The sequence below is a fragment of the Labrus mixtus genome, chromosome 3 (assembly GCF_963584025.1).
Source record: "Labrus mixtus chromosome 3, fLabMix1.1, whole genome shotgun sequence".
NCBI lineage: Eukaryota > Metazoa > Chordata > Actinopteri > Labriformes > Labridae > Labrus > Labrus mixtus.
This window is the reverse complement of record NC_083614.1, coordinates 25,652,600-25,668,019: the sequence shown is the minus strand read 5'-3', so window position 1 is coordinate 25,668,019 and position 15,420 is coordinate 25,652,600. Positions and strand designations below refer to the sequence as shown.

The window sequence follows — 15,420 nt, the reverse complement described above, 5'->3', positions numbered from 1 at the left end:
TATTCTTTTAAACCATCTATGGACAGTCGATGCAAGATGGGCCATAATGGCTGCTGTGTAATCTTTCAGGGGGAAAACGTGTGTTCAAAGACAGGCCATAACAAAGAAGTTGTTCTCCTGCTGACAGGCTCCTTTGTTCATTTAAGTGTCTGACAACATAACAGAAAGGATCCCTACAGACACTTTCATTTAAGAATATGATGCTTTCTTTAAAGTGAGTTACACCCGTTTTATCATTCCTCTCAAAGACAGACGACTCCATTGACTGTTTTTTTTTTTTAACCTCGCAGAGCTCGAGAGTTGATGATGGCCTAACGCTGCCGGGATCTGTGAGTCTCTTTTTATTATTATTTCACAAAGACCACACCAAGAAAGATACTGACTTAGAATAGTTTATAGTAATATGCATGGCGGAGATCGGAATGATGAGCGGATGAGGTTGGATGATCGGAAGATTGAGTGTGGATGGATGAAGGGATGAAGGTAAGGGTTGAGAGATGAAGGAAAGAAGGGATGGAGGGATGAAGGTAAGGGTTGAGGGATGAAGGGATGAAGGTAAGGGTTGAGGGATGAATGGATGGAGGGATGAAGGTAAGGGTTGAGGGATGAAGGGATGAAGGTAAGGGTTGAGGGATGAATGGATGGAGGGATGAAGGTAAGGGTGGAGGGATGAAGGAATGAAGGGATGAAGGAATGGAGGTAAGGGTCGAGGGATGAAGGTAAGGGTCGAGAGATGAGGAATGAAGGGATGAAGGGATGAAGGTAAGGGTTGAGGGATGAAGGAATGAAGGGATGATGGGATGAAGGTAAGGGTGGAGGAACGAAGGAATGAAGGAATGAAAGTAAGGGTTGAGGGATGAATGTAAGGGTCGGGAGGTGAATGAAAGAACGATGGACTAGTGTCAGCCGTTGTAGGTACGACATGAGGAAAACAGAGGGATTGAGATTCTGGTTGGGGGATCCGTCTCTTTGTTGCCGTCGGAATAGGAGTGATTAAGGTGTAAAAACGTATGAAACAGGAAGGGGTTGTGTTTGAGGCGTGGTCTATGTTCCTGAACCAAGTTTTAAAAACAATGTTTATTTACATCTTTTAAAGGGTCAGCATGCATAAACAACACCAGTACACAACCAAACTGAACCTTCAAGGCAGCTGTCCTGTAAGATGTTTTTGTCAATGGAGTCTGGAGACTTTGAAACAAGCAATGTGAAGGCTATTTATGTTTTCCAAAAAAAAAAGAAGCTTCTGACTCTTTAATAAAAGGTTCATCCCTGCAGGGATTCTTAATCTTGAGCCTGTTAGTGGCAAAAACAAGCGTCTAAGTGGATGTACTTTATTTAGGAACATTTGCCCCCAAAGATTACGCTGCAGGCATAACAGCTCGGTTCACAGCTGCAGCCTGACACAATCTACCACTGCAATTTAAAAAGTCATTTGGACCAAAAAAATATGTTAAAATATGGTCATGATACCAGTGTTCCCCATGTTCACCACAGTCCCTTTGTCCCTCATTTTACTGTTTTTTTCCCTCCTGTAGAGCACTTGTTTGAGTCTTTTAAAAAATACTGTAAGAAAAACTAGTTTGTGTTCTTCTTTTCAATGTAAAAAAGAAAAACCTTCGATCACACTTATTGATCAGGCCGCAGAGGTCCTGTTGTCCGGGCCCCTCAAGCTCCACGTTAACCGCTGAATGAAGTCGGCGTGATCGATAGCAGCACTGTAGCTGCTGCCCTGAGTGATGCTTGACCAACCAACAGGTCACACTCGCTTTTAAAGGTTAGCCTTCAAGCTAAACGCTGCTGATTTAACAAACACATGTAGCATTTAATGCAGCGTTGCTCCTCTTTAAGATGAAGACAAGTACAACACTTCTCTTCTTCTTCTTCTGCCAATTACAATTTTTCTTCTACTCTAATTGTTACTTTAAATTCTTCTCAATGTAATCTGTGCAATACTAACTTCCATTCATCTCTCTTCCTTTGTGCTGTTGATTGCAGTCTTACCCTACACAACTCTCATATCTAAAAACATTGTGTGGAAAGAGTTTTAATGTGAGGTGATTACTGTCCATATGATGTCATACTGGACAATAACCTCCCCTCTTCTCCACGACCCTCTTGTCTCTGTCTGATGACTATCCATTACCCCCCATATCCCCTCCTCATCCCATCTGGGTCTCTATCTGCATCAGTCAAAAAATATTAATCATCCTCGGGCCTTTGATGGTGCTGCTGCTAATTTAGGAGCGCTACGATCCTGACGGAGATTTAGTGTGCAAAATTAATGTGGCACTCTGGCGCTGAGACAGAGAGGTGCAGACCGGCTGTTTGGAGTCTAAAAACGACTCCCTGGGTTATTTAATCTTCGTCACTCTGCTTTTTTGTAACCTCTATCTTCCCACCGGTTCACCTGTCCCCCCATAAAACCTCTTATAGAGACTGTAGGAGCCAAGAGGGGACAAACACACACACAAAGCGCTGGGTGCTCCTTGGTGACAGAAGTTAATTGTTTAGATTTTGGAGCATCCTGAGCGGTGGAGATGGACGAGGCTTATCATGCAGTGTGTTGAACATGATGAGTTGCACTGCAGGGATGCTACACAACGCCTCACTCTACCAAACTGCACAACATCGATCAGTAGGAGACAGACAGAAAGAAGGACAGAGAAGGGGTGCACTAGACTGGATTTAAAGTATTTGCAGATAAAATGACCAGAACTCTGTTTTTTGGCAAGTCAAATCAAATGTACATTGTGGTTTGTTTTGATCTGGTGTAATAATTACAAATTTGGTCCTGCCAGCAGAAAATCAAAACTAAACAATGGAGAGTAATCCGCCACTGAAAGTAGTCTCCCCCCCCCCCCCCCCCCAAAAAATGGCACAATTTCCTTTAGACTAGGTAAAGTTTTTCAATTTCAGGGGCAGTGCTTGTGAAATTCTCCTCAGATTTTCATGAGTGCATATGTGACAACGATTATATGAAATATTTCCTCTGATTTGCACTTTTAGGAGGAATTATTTAAATGTTTTTCTTCAAAACCGAGGCTCTAACATTCCTAGTTTAAGCCATAATTTGTACGGATTGCAATTCCATTTTAGACAAATGTGTGATTTAGGGCTACGCTAAAGAGACCAGTGTAAGGTTCCTGTTGGAATCTCTGAGAGTGGGTTTACAGTGTTTTCTTAAGACAACATGAGCTTCTGTGTCTGGGCTCTTTGTCTTTCTCCATCTGTCGAGAAATGTGTTGGCATCATCGCAGCGAGCGAACACATGGGAACTGTGTCAGACAATGTGTGACGTGAGGAGGAAGGACAAAAGAAGTCTGCGAGTTCAAACGCAACCAAAGTTTTTCCTTCAGTTTCTTTACCTCCTTCTCTCGCTGGCTGTCTCTGTTCAAAAGCCTCTGCACCCCTCCCCCCCTCCCTCCTCTTCCTCCTCCCCTCCTCTCTGACTGGACCTGCTGGGTGCTGAATTAATACAAAGTGACAGAACAGCAGAGCCTGTAGGAGCGTGTGCGTGTATATGTGTGGTGTTTGTGTGTGTGTGTGTGTGTGTGTGTGTGTGTGTGTGTGTGTGTGTGTGTGTGTGTGTGTGTGTGTGTGTACATGGCTGTAAATGTGTGAATGTGAGACTTGGCATATCACAGATATGAGTCACCCTCTCTTCTCTGTCTCCTGTGTACAGCTCATCATTCTGATAGGTGGCCTTCACCAATTCAGGAAGCATATTTAAAAGGACAAAAAGAAAAAACCTTAAACACAGTGGAACTGCTTGAAAACCGGCAGCGGTGATGCATTTCGTGCAGAGCTCTTGCTTGAGAACAAATCCTGCAGCTACCCTGAAACGCGACAGCACCCAGGGAAGAACCACAAGGGGGCACACTTAAAACAACCACAGACAGGAGGGGAGGGGGCAAATATCAAAGAGAGGCTCACAGGCAAGCTGCAGAACAAGGAGGAGTACAACACAGTCCGCAACCAATAAGGGATTAAGAACCAGAAATGATATTACAGATTGCACAGTACACCTGCACGAGAGCAGACACAGAGCCTGACCTGATTCTGAGGATGCAGAATTTATATAAAAGAGACGAGAGTGAATACATCTGATATGGATTATATTTGTTTGGTACCAACAACGACTGCATATATTTATTGCTTTCATTATCCATTAATCTGTCTATTATATTCAGGATATGTTGATTAATTGTATGGTTTATACTAGGGCTAATCTTTCTTAGATATCTGAAATCTGTAGAAATAAATAGATATCAAATTTTCACATTTACTGCATAATCCCTCAAATGCAGTTATTAAACACTTGTGGAAAAGATATATAATGAGGACAAGAGGGTCACTCAACTGGAAAGCAACTGTGCATGTACATGCATCACTGTTTCACACTCTGGAGAGTGATGATGTTTGTTGTAATCCATATAGCGCCCTCTGCTGGTGAAAGAGAACTGCTAGTGTAATACAATGAAACTCAAATTAAATGCTACTTGACTGGTCAATAAATCTAGTAATATCGGGAGTATATCTGCGATAAAATAAGCCGATAACGATAGTCACTGGATAAGCTAATATCGGCCGATATTATCGGCTAGCGAATTAATCGGTCGGGCTCTAGTTTGTACAACGTGAAAAATAATGGTCCTCAAACTTTCAGACCTTGTGATGTCATCATACAGCTGCCTTTGTCCAACCCTGAGCCTTAAACCCCAAAGGATCTTCATTTGCCATCAGAAATTTCTAATTTTTGATATCAAAATGTGTCTAATCTGGCACTGACTAACAGCAGCGCCTCATTAGATTTTTTTCTTCTTCGGTCAGTCATTTTATCCTTTATAAAAAGTTTTATCTTGGAGTTTATTTTGGACTCCTCCAATTTTTACATTTTAAATAACTTGTTCATCCACTGTAAACTTCAAACCCTTCAATGTAGTCGCTCAACTTTAGATAATGACAAAGATGATGAATCATAACGATGGACTTCAATCATATCAGGCAACTTTTAAGTCTGGCTTCACACTAGACGATTTGAGGTACAATTTTGGGCAACATTTTCCCCTCTAATCTGGGAGGGGTGGCCTGATTCAAGGCCTGTTGCAACTGATTATAGACACAGACACTATAGCCATCAATAAACATTTGTGATATCTCCGGTGCAAATTTGTAGATAAACAGCAAAAAGCTCCAACAAAGACAATACAACTCTTCCCTCTGACTTCCTCATGGGAGAAATTCCCATTTTTTCTCTCCAGTGACAGGTGACCTAAATAACCATTAATGCAACACAACCTCAAGACGCTGCGTTTGAGTAACTTCTGCATCATCTCCACTGGAAATATATGTCCTCTCTCTGTGTACCGCCGGTATCACTATCACTTCTGCCCTCCCCGACATGAAGCACGGGTGATGAAAGCAACAAGTTCAGACACGTTGTCTCAGGCTGTCACAATGCATTCAGAGAAACGAACATCAATGAAACAGTGTCCCAGTTCTCTACTTTACACTTATTCTAGGAAGCTTCATAGGTGGGAAGGGTCTTCCTATTGGAAATTGATCCCCTGTAAGTATTACTGCTACCTGAGCACTGATTCATTGATAAATAAATCAGCTGATTCTGCAAACAAAGCTTGAATTTTGTGTTTGCTAATATATACTTTACCACAATGACATACAGAATATGCAAACGAACAAGTGGTGCTACTTCAAGCTGCACAAATTGTAAATGAATAACAAAGTGTGTCATACATCTCTGGGGAGCAATATACCAACAAAGGTGGGGACGAAGGAGCCAGGTAAAGTCTCTAGTAAACATGGAGGTTTAAAAAAACAAGTAAGACAAATATTACTTTGCTATTTTTCATGAGGGTCGATGCATTCAACACATTTGCAAGACCTCAAGGACACATGCAATCCCTTTTTGGCGAGTGACGCTGAATATAAACAAACCTTGTTTACAAGAACACTCAATAGATCGCCCTCCACCAGCACACACACACACACACACACACACACACACACACACACACACACACACACACACACACACAGACACACACACTGCACGCTTTCCTGTTAGTGCGAAACAGGAAGGTACATTGATTTATTTCATATCAGTTGTAAATCGAGAACACTGTTTCAAGTTTACTGGCAGAGAGAAATCAGCAGGTTAAGGGGAAATTAGTTCAACAATAAAACACATAATAATATTCTAAGTTAAATAAATCCAGGATTGCATTCAGTCAGGCTGCAGGATAAAAATATATCAAGTCATGGATGCTTTGACCTCTGAATGAACAGAAATCTCAGTAAGCACAAAGTGTGAATGCAATATCTCTAAACTAAGAATATCTGCTGCAGCCGCAGAAAATCTAAAGTAGGCAACAGATACTTAGGTAGCAGATCCTGTCTTAACATCAGGATATAACAGTGTTGAAAAAGGTACAAATGTCACTTGTAAAGGTTTTTTATCCTAACCTGTGATTTGAAAATGAATGAATCATCCAAACTCCAAGACTCCTAACTAAACTCCCTGATCAGCGCTAAGCTATTCAAACGTTCACTTTCCTTTCACTTCTTTAAGCTCTATGGCTTCTCTTTAATTGCTTTTACACAACTTACAAATGTAAGCCATGATGTATCAGCCCACTCTCTTTCTTAAATACAGTCATAGCAGCATTCAGACTATGGCACTCACACGCCTGTGACAACAGATCAGCAGACGAAGTGAGAAGCCAGTGAGAAGCCAGATCCAAAAACACTAAAGAAAAAAAAATACAACCCCAGAAATGTATTAAATGAATAGATGTGCCGGTTCTGCACCTTGTCATAAGGGCTAAAACCCGCCTCAGCTCCACCTCTCAGCCTGTCGTTAGTTTGACTGAAAATTAGGCTGAGACAGGATTTCCATCATGGCGACCGTCATGGGACACTAAAGCCCCCCGCAATAACAGATTGGTGACGTCACTCAGGCTAAATATTTACAGTCTATGGCGTTATTAGATAACAATTCACACAGAAAGGAATTCAATTTAGATAGACAATAGACTTTAGTCTAAAGCAGGGGTTCTCAACTGGTGGGTCGGGACCAGCAAGTGGGTTGCAGAGCTGTTTTCAGTGGGTCTCATCTGAGTTTCTGGAAAAAAGATGGTGTCAAAAAGTCCATTAAGTGCTTTTTAAACATGTTTTCTTTCTCTGTATTTTTGTTCTGACACATGTTTTTAAACATCTGAGGTAAAAACTGCACCATCATTCATTAAATAAACCTGAAAAATCTGAAACGTGGGTCGCGGCTATCATGGAGGAGATAGTGGTGGTGGGTCCTGAGGCTAAACCAGTTGAGAACCACTGTTCTAAAGTATACCTAAAAAAAGACAATGCCAAACATCCATTAAATTTATATATTTTGAATTTGGATTGAAAACTACTTTAACACTTTTTGTTTGCTTATATTGATGTACATGAAACTCTGCATAACTTAGTATGAAGGCTTTTCTGGGTTTAGGTTTTCATTGGTATTAAGATAATATGGAATTCACAGGATTTGCTGTTGTAATTCTTAATCAGGAAGAATCCTATCTCAGACTTTGGCGATTCTAAGTTAAGGCTTAAGAGAGAAAGTTTCACAAATACTTCCCCACACTTTATGCAACCATGGTCTGTAGTTAAACTAGGCAAAGGACAGTGGCATGATACAAATGACAAAAGGAAATGCCATGACTTGAGTTGAATTAAAGACTGATAACACCTAGCCGTGTGAAGTATTGGAGACTGTTTTCCTACGTGCTTCACTTTCTGCTCCTCTCCTCAGACATCACAGCAGCTCAGGAGCTTCCCACTGTCTTCATTGTCAACTTCATTCTGAGTCATTCGCCTTGTTGAACGGCTCAGGTTCTCTCTCTCTCAGCACAAAGGTTAGCCTGTCTGCGCTGAATGGACTGATCCACGTGCCAGCAGAGGAAGAGTGAGGGGTTTTGTATGAGTGTTGGTGGGAGACAGCGGGGCAGGAAGTCCTCCTCTGCATTTAAAGCTCTCACACTCTTCCTCCCTGCACTCTTGTATTCTGCACAGGTAGCTCTGCCATTCTGCAGCTCAAGGCCTCACTAATGCATGCAGATAACAGCAGACAATGAGCGTTACTCAGATAGTGGGAGGTGGTTTATTTGTGCATCGTTCCCACCATATTCAATGGACGACCGCCAACTCTGCGTCTTTATGTAGCCACAATATAAAAAAAGCCTCCATCCTACCTCCCCTGTCCTCCTCCTCCTCACTCTCTTCCTGCTCCTCCACCTCCGCTCATTTAAGCCCCCTCTGTCTCAGCCTTTCATTCAGGTCCGTATTAGAGCGCTCTGTGTTTGAATGAGAGCGTGGTAATGCCTGCGTCTTGGTCTTTGTGAGAACGGCTAAGCTCTAACCGAGCTGACCTGGATTTACATGGCTGGAGCAGAGCGGTGCAGCCTGGGATCCGTACGGGCTCGAGTGCAGCAGAAATGCAAAAAAATCAAAAAAGACAAGACTCTGAAAGGGATGTGCTCAAATTAATTGGCATAAAAACTGTAAAAAGAAAACAAAATAACCAACTTTTTAATAAAGTTAAGTAGTCCTTATCAGTTTTTCTAATCCATGATATTAACTGGCATGTTCCTCATGCATATATTTATTTTTTTGCCTGACAATTATTACCTGACGTCTATTTTTAGGACAACAAGAAATTAATTGACTGTATCAAATATCTTCTGCATTACCGTCGTAATTAGACCCAGTCAGGCTGAAATGATATTACCTGACAATCACTTTAACAATCAGTTACATTTATATCAACTATGAGCATTTTAAAGAGCGACACTTCTCATGTTTATATGCAAAACTTGTGCTGGCACTAACATCAATAGATAAGGCTTTTTTTTAAAGATGACAACATTGACTCATGCTTTTTGAAAGTGATATATTTTTGTGGTCCTTTTTACTTTTATTGGATAGGCTAGCTGAAGAGCGACAGGAAATGTTGGGAGGAGAGAGAGAGGGATGATAGCGGCAAAGGGTCGAGTCTGGATTTGAACCCATGGCCGCTGTGACGAGGACTGCAGCCTCATGGGGCGCGCAACATAACCACAAGGCTATCAGCGCCCCCAACACAGACCCATGCTTTAACTTTCCATTGATGCTGTGAATTCATTAATAAGTGAATCCATATTGATGCATTGTTTAGTTGTTGTGAAAGAGGCACAGAATAATATCACCAGCTCTGAGCCACTCTTGATCGAACGTGTTGGCTGCAGGAAGCATCCGATGCTCTAACCATCGCACCATCAGTAAACCAACACTACCTGTCCAACACCTACATGAAGACAGTGTGAGAGGCTAGCTGATAAAGTGCTTCAGACACAAGGCAAAATAGAATTTTAAAAAAATCAAAAAAAGCTGGAGCAATTCTCCAACAAATAATGAGTGAAATGATCGGGCAGCTTTTAACAGCCACAGATATTCAGATTTTGTCTCTTTTTTGTTGATTTAATGAATGCTTTTGAGCCTTAAAAGAGAATTTTAATGATCCCAACACCACAAAAGCTTCAGTATGAATCGCCTCTTCTTGCTTTAATAAAAAATCATGAAACAAAATTGTGTTTCATAAGGTAAAAAAGTAGCAGTTTATCTAATAAATAGTTTAATCAGACTCTACAATCTATGTACTAAGGGCTTTCTGTGCCTTTAATAGAGAGATAGGACAGCGGACAGAGTCAGAAATTAGGGAGAGAGAATGGAGAAAGACACCCGGGAAAGGAGCCACAGGTGGGATTCGAACCTGGGCCGCCCACCAAGAAGACCATAGCCTCCATACATGGGGCGCGCGCACCAACCACTGCGCCACCAGCGCCCCGATGTGCACTTTATTTTTGAACCTCTCATTCTCCAAAAACTTTTTTGTTAACCAAATGAGTCATGTCTGGGACAGAGAGGAGTACACAAAGAGCCAGTAGCAGAGTGATGATTCTGCAGAAAGGAAGAAGCAAAGTGCAGAGGATCATCACGTTGTGGTTCAGCACTGAATGTGGCTGAAGAGGGTCAGGCTCAAGAGAGCAACGACAAACCGTCTGGCAGAAACCACAGTGCTACACTCTTGTTTACTAAATCTATTACTCACACACACCCAGCCTCCCACACAGCAAGGGGAGCAGCAGGGAAGCATGTGACACAGGCACACTGAAGATGGTGTGAATATTGGTCACACGTGAATGGTGACACACATCAAAGAAAGGAAGGAGGGGGCTGGATTTATGCAAAACAACAGCAGCTAAACACACCAACATGAAGTAAAGGGGGATCAGGGGGAGTGGGCGGGCGGATGGTTTCATGGTGACAGAACAAAATATGAGATTAGAGCAAAGAAATTAGGTTTGGGAGGGAGGAAACAGGAGAGGTGTGAAGGCTGATATCTCTCTCCTGATGTGGCTGTCAGTGCCCGAGCTGGATTCTCAATGATGCCACACCAGCAGCCTCACGCAGCTGCAGCTCCGTACCCGCTCTGTTTTCAGCTAGTAGCCAGGAGAAGCACTGTTAGCAAGACACAGCACCACCACTCTCCTCCTCCTCCTCTTCCTCATCCTCTCTCTCCACGATCCAAACCGAACCATGCCTGACACAAAGCTCCAAAGAGGGAGAAATGTTTCTTGTGTTTGGGAGGCTCGGCTACTGTCGCTGAGAGGTGACAGAAAACAAAATGGAGAGGAGGATTGTTGAGGAGGGCCAGAGAGAGGGCAGCCGAGAGAGATTATGAGGAGGTGGGTCTGAAACACCATGACTCATAAAGGTCTAAGAATGCTAAATGTGAGCACAGGGGAGGAGGAGGAGGGGGGCGCGTTGTAGAGCGAGCGTGTGTGTAATTCCTGATCTCATTAAGATTTATTCAACACTGGCTCTTCATGCATTTTCCTGAGGCATAAAACAAAGCTACACATGGTTGTAGTGGTGGAATTGTTAGCTCAGAAACAAGAGCGTCCATCATTTAGCACTTCTACTTTCTTCAGCCCAATTTAGCAATATTGTGTCCCTGAATGTATACATGTATACATATTTATCGCTTAAACTACTCAATATTAGTATACTTAACCTCATAATATTCAGAATGCAATCTTAAATGTATCATGTTGGGGATGAGAAATTCTATTCTATATATAGAACATTATGGGATATGTTTTGATTGGGGTACTCAGCGTGTCAGCTCGTTAATTGAGATGCGATTAGGCTAAAAAAATCGGCATTAGACAGTACTAAAATACAAAAATAAAAGCGTTACAAAAACTTTTTTTTAGATGCAAAATAATGTAATTTCAACATGTGAATAAAAATGCGATTAATCTGGATTAACTAGCCTATAGAATAATTTAAAAATCATTGTACAACCCTAGCATTGATGTATTGCTTTAGTTTTGTTGCAAGAAATAAATATGCTATATTTTTTATCATTAATACATTTCATACTCAGAATTTAAAAGCGTAAAGCTTTTTTTAAAGGTTTAATTTGCCATTTTAAATGCCTTTATTTAGAGATAGGACAGTGGATAGAGTCAGAAATCAGGGACGGAGAGAGTTGGGAATGACATGCCAGAAAGGAGCCACAGGCGGATTCGAACCTGGGCCACCTGCCTGGAGGACCACAGCATCCACACTTGGGATGGTTGAGCACTAACCACTCACCCAAAAGCACTTCACTACACAGCTTTTTGCAGAAAGTTTACTTAGTGTTTTTTTATCTTCACAAAAAAGAAAATTTCTTGCACATATTAGATATGTTATTGTATTTCCTCTGCAATTATATGTATTAATCAACTTCTGAGAGATTTGTTGAGAACATTTTTAAATAAAATGTCTGAGGGTCATCTTTTAATCTTGCCTTCCTTTAATTTACCGAATAAAATAAATAAAAGGAAACTGGTTCTCAGACTTGAGCCAGCAGCCTCTTTAAGGAGGCGGATACCTGCTCTCCCCCTACACATCTCTAATGTTCCTCTACACACTAACCTTTGAGTTAAATTCTGTTCAAAAGCTTTAAAATCGTATTGTGATATAATTATTGACAAGTGCATTAAATGTTAAACAGGACAGTTTGTGGAGAAAGAGAAAGGAGGGGCAGGAGACTCTTCTACAGTTGGCATCTGTCTGAAGTGGAAAATATGGGCTCCAGTCTAGCCATGATCACCATGCTGCTATACACACCATGTGACTGTCACATATTCTAAATCTGGGGGAGGGTCCATACTATCCTGAATGCAGTAGCTTATAGAAAGAGCAGGAAGAAAGCCTCTCTCACATATGTAACGTGGATGATCAGAAATAGAGAAATCCATGCACATCCTCCAGGCTCTGTTCTGCTCGGTGTCATTTTCAGCACCACGGGGCAGTGGACAGCTCCGCGCTGATTTGACGTTAAAGCAGCTTCCCACAGGGATGTGGACCGATGTTCATAGATCAGTGTACTTATTCTAAAACAAAAAGCAAATTAGCTTAGATGTTGCTGTTAAACCACATTAAGATGTCAAAGATTAAGGCAATGTGACAGCGTACAATCGTGACCATGGCAACAAAGGAAACAATAACTGATCTAACCCGTTTTGAAGCAGACAGAACATATTTTTGGGGAGGAATTGGCATGCAGGAGCATCCTCTCCTCACCCTTCTTTCTCCAAATGCAATAATAACACCTGCATTTTAAATGAGTAGCCAAGTTCGCACACAGCGTCTCACTGCAGCCGACAATCAAGGCGGAGTCTGGTTGGAGCACCAGCAATCAATCGTCCTATAGGGGTGATTAGGTTCCCCGTACTGAACCGTGCCTTGCATACCACATGAATGCACATTTGGAATAAAAGCCAGACCATGAAGGCTACTTCCTCCCCCCTGTGCATGACTCACTGTGTGGTTCCTCTCCATCCAGGTGCAGCTGAGCACCATGGGTACAACAGAGCTGCACAATGAAAGCCCAAAGTCATGCTGCTGCGTGGGAACTGTCACTACACCATGAAGCAATTTCTCTCACAGCGAGGACCGATTCGCTCCAATATCCCCCCGTGTAGGCGGCTAATACACCCAGACATGCAGTGCAGAGCCACGGTGTCCGTGTCACTGTTTGCCTACCTGTCTCCAGGTGCAAAGAGATCCTCGCCTCGTTGATGTAAGGCGTGTCACTCTTGGACCGGACCCTCCGGATCGGTCTGCGGTCTACCTCCTCCTCCGGAGCCGCCGCCATGATCGGCCAGCCGGGCAGCGTCCACTGGCGACCGGCGGGACTGCGAGAGATACGGCGCCGCAGCAGCAGCCGCTCGTGCACCCGCCCGGGCAGACGGTGTAGGAAGGGGGGGGGGGGGGGGGGGGGGGGGCTGTTGTAATGGTGATGGAGGGGTAGGAGAAGAGGAGGTAGAGAGAGACAAGAAGAAGAACAAGAAGAAGAGAGGAGGGGGCTTGATGAGCTTCTTGTTCGCTTTTCTTTCCAGTAAGTCAGCTCCACCTAAACACACCGGCCAATGAAAACCAATGAAACACATTCACATCACATCAAACATTTCATTTCTCCTATGTGTGCTTTTTATCCACAGCGGGGATGGAACGAGGAGCCAACTACTCAACACATCATTACAAGGTGATGGATTAAAATGACATTTATCAAGAAAGAAATGCCAACAGTCTCTGGTTACAAAGTGTGAATGGCTAAATGTGTTGCTTTCTCTTTCTATTTCTATAGCCTATCTTTGCCTTTTAGATTGTTTGTAAGGTCCACAAACAGGTACTCACATCCTCCTGGCTGATATTCCCCTCCTGGGCCTAACTCTAAGCAGCTTTTTAATTAGTAATGGTGAGTTTTTATAGATTTGAACTGAAACTTGGTTATCATTGCTGTCATTTGGCTGGACTATGTCTTTGCTAACCTCCATGGGACCCTCAATTCAGCTGGGCCCCAGAAAGCTTTACACCTTCCCCCTGTTATGGGCAGCCTTGCCCACAAAATAAGACATATGGGGATTATATGGTTTGGGAGATTATGATAGCCCTATTTAATATTAGATGACATGATGAATACTGAAAGGTACCTGATTAATCTAAAAATAGTAAATGAATTTAAAAAATATATAATTTTCTGCAGCTGTGATAAAACAAAGCATCATATGTAGTATAACTGTTAGTAAAAACAAAGAAAACAAATCTCACATTTGTCTTATTTGTGTTTTAAAAATCTATTGCAAACATTTTTCTGTTGGACATTCTTTGTTATATTTTGTCGATGATGGCCTGTTGGTGCAAAAATAGCAAACCTCACAGGCATCTTGATACTGAGGAAAATGCCCCCAGACCTTAATAGAAGTAGACAGTTTCTTACCACACTCCTTAATCCAACATATCAACCTCTCAGCTCCAGCCATAAAGCACCAATAAGGTTTTTCTTTACGTTTGAAAACACCAGTGTTGTTCAGGGTGGGACAAAAAGAAAGTAGAAATGACAGGACTGATTGTGCTAAGGCTGGAGGGCAAACAACAAAGAGGCACCAAAAGGTTCCTGTTCTAAATATAGCTCCGGGAAATCATAATGGAAAAACACGATTAAAAAAAAAAAACACTGCTCAGGGTTTTACAACAGCAGTTAGTATATAAGTGGCTGCTTTTAAAATGCAAACTATTGCACAAAATCACTTCATATGTTGGATATGCAGAAGGGGTACTACTAGGCTAAAGCTTTTGGTGTTGATGTCGTCTTATCAAACTGAAAAAGGAAACATTTTTAACAAAGATGTAATGTAAAACCGTCAGACAATGCAGACACCTTCCCTGCACAAAGGTGAGAACCTGCTGATGTTCGTATAACTGAAAGAGAATCTATAAATCAATAAACAAAAAAAAAAATCCATCTCAGGTGATACAGATTTCCTGTCATTATTATCCTGGTTGTGTCATATATTCTATCAATCAAATGCTGCCCTCTAGTGGAGAAGAATAATATTATCAGGTTAACAGGGATTTCAGTAACAAAGCACAACAGAGGGGTTGTACCCTACAACATTGTTCTGAATATAATTCGCATTTACAGAGACAATTAAAAGAAGACACACCTCCCAAAATATCCATATAATTGGTTTTGCGGCTGATATGAATTTAACAGATTATGGTAATAGTTCATATGCGTCTTTTGGAGTTTACATGGTCAAACCCATACTGTAAAAATGACTTACTTTAGACATGGATTGAAATCTAATTGTATCAATGCAAAAACGAATAAGAATAATTTCTTCAACATAAACTATATTTTATTGCAAATAGGGAAAGCTATCAACACCTTGACTATAGTACCCCGGTATTATATTTTATTTAACTGATTTACTTTTGGTTGTTGTTAGTATTTCTGGTCATTTCGTCTTTCTCTTTCTT

At 41.8% G+C, this 15,420-nt stretch overlaps 1 protein-coding gene and 1 long non-coding RNA gene across 2 annotated transcripts in view; one reads left to right on the top strand and one right to left on the bottom strand.

Moving 5' to 3' along the window:
- phactr1 (phosphatase and actin regulator 1) overlaps positions 1–13,352 on the bottom strand; it is a 37,014-nt gene extending 23,662 nt beyond the window's left edge. The window contains exon 1 of the mRNA XM_061034228.1: positions 13,141–13,352. Within this exon, the coding sequence (XP_060890211.1) occupies positions 13,141–13,252 (112 nt within the window). The 5' untranslated portion in view covers positions 13,253–13,352. The remainder of the gene's footprint in view (positions 1–13,140) is intronic.
- Positions 13,353–13,363: 11 nt separating this feature from the next.
- On the top strand, positions 13,364–14,176 carry LOC132968570 (uncharacterized). The gene is made up of 2 exons (XR_009671236.1): positions 13,364–13,642; positions 13,763–14,176. It is a non-coding gene; the product is annotated as an uncharacterized LOC132968570 (long non-coding RNA).
- Positions 14,177–15,420: the final 1,244 nt, after the last annotated feature.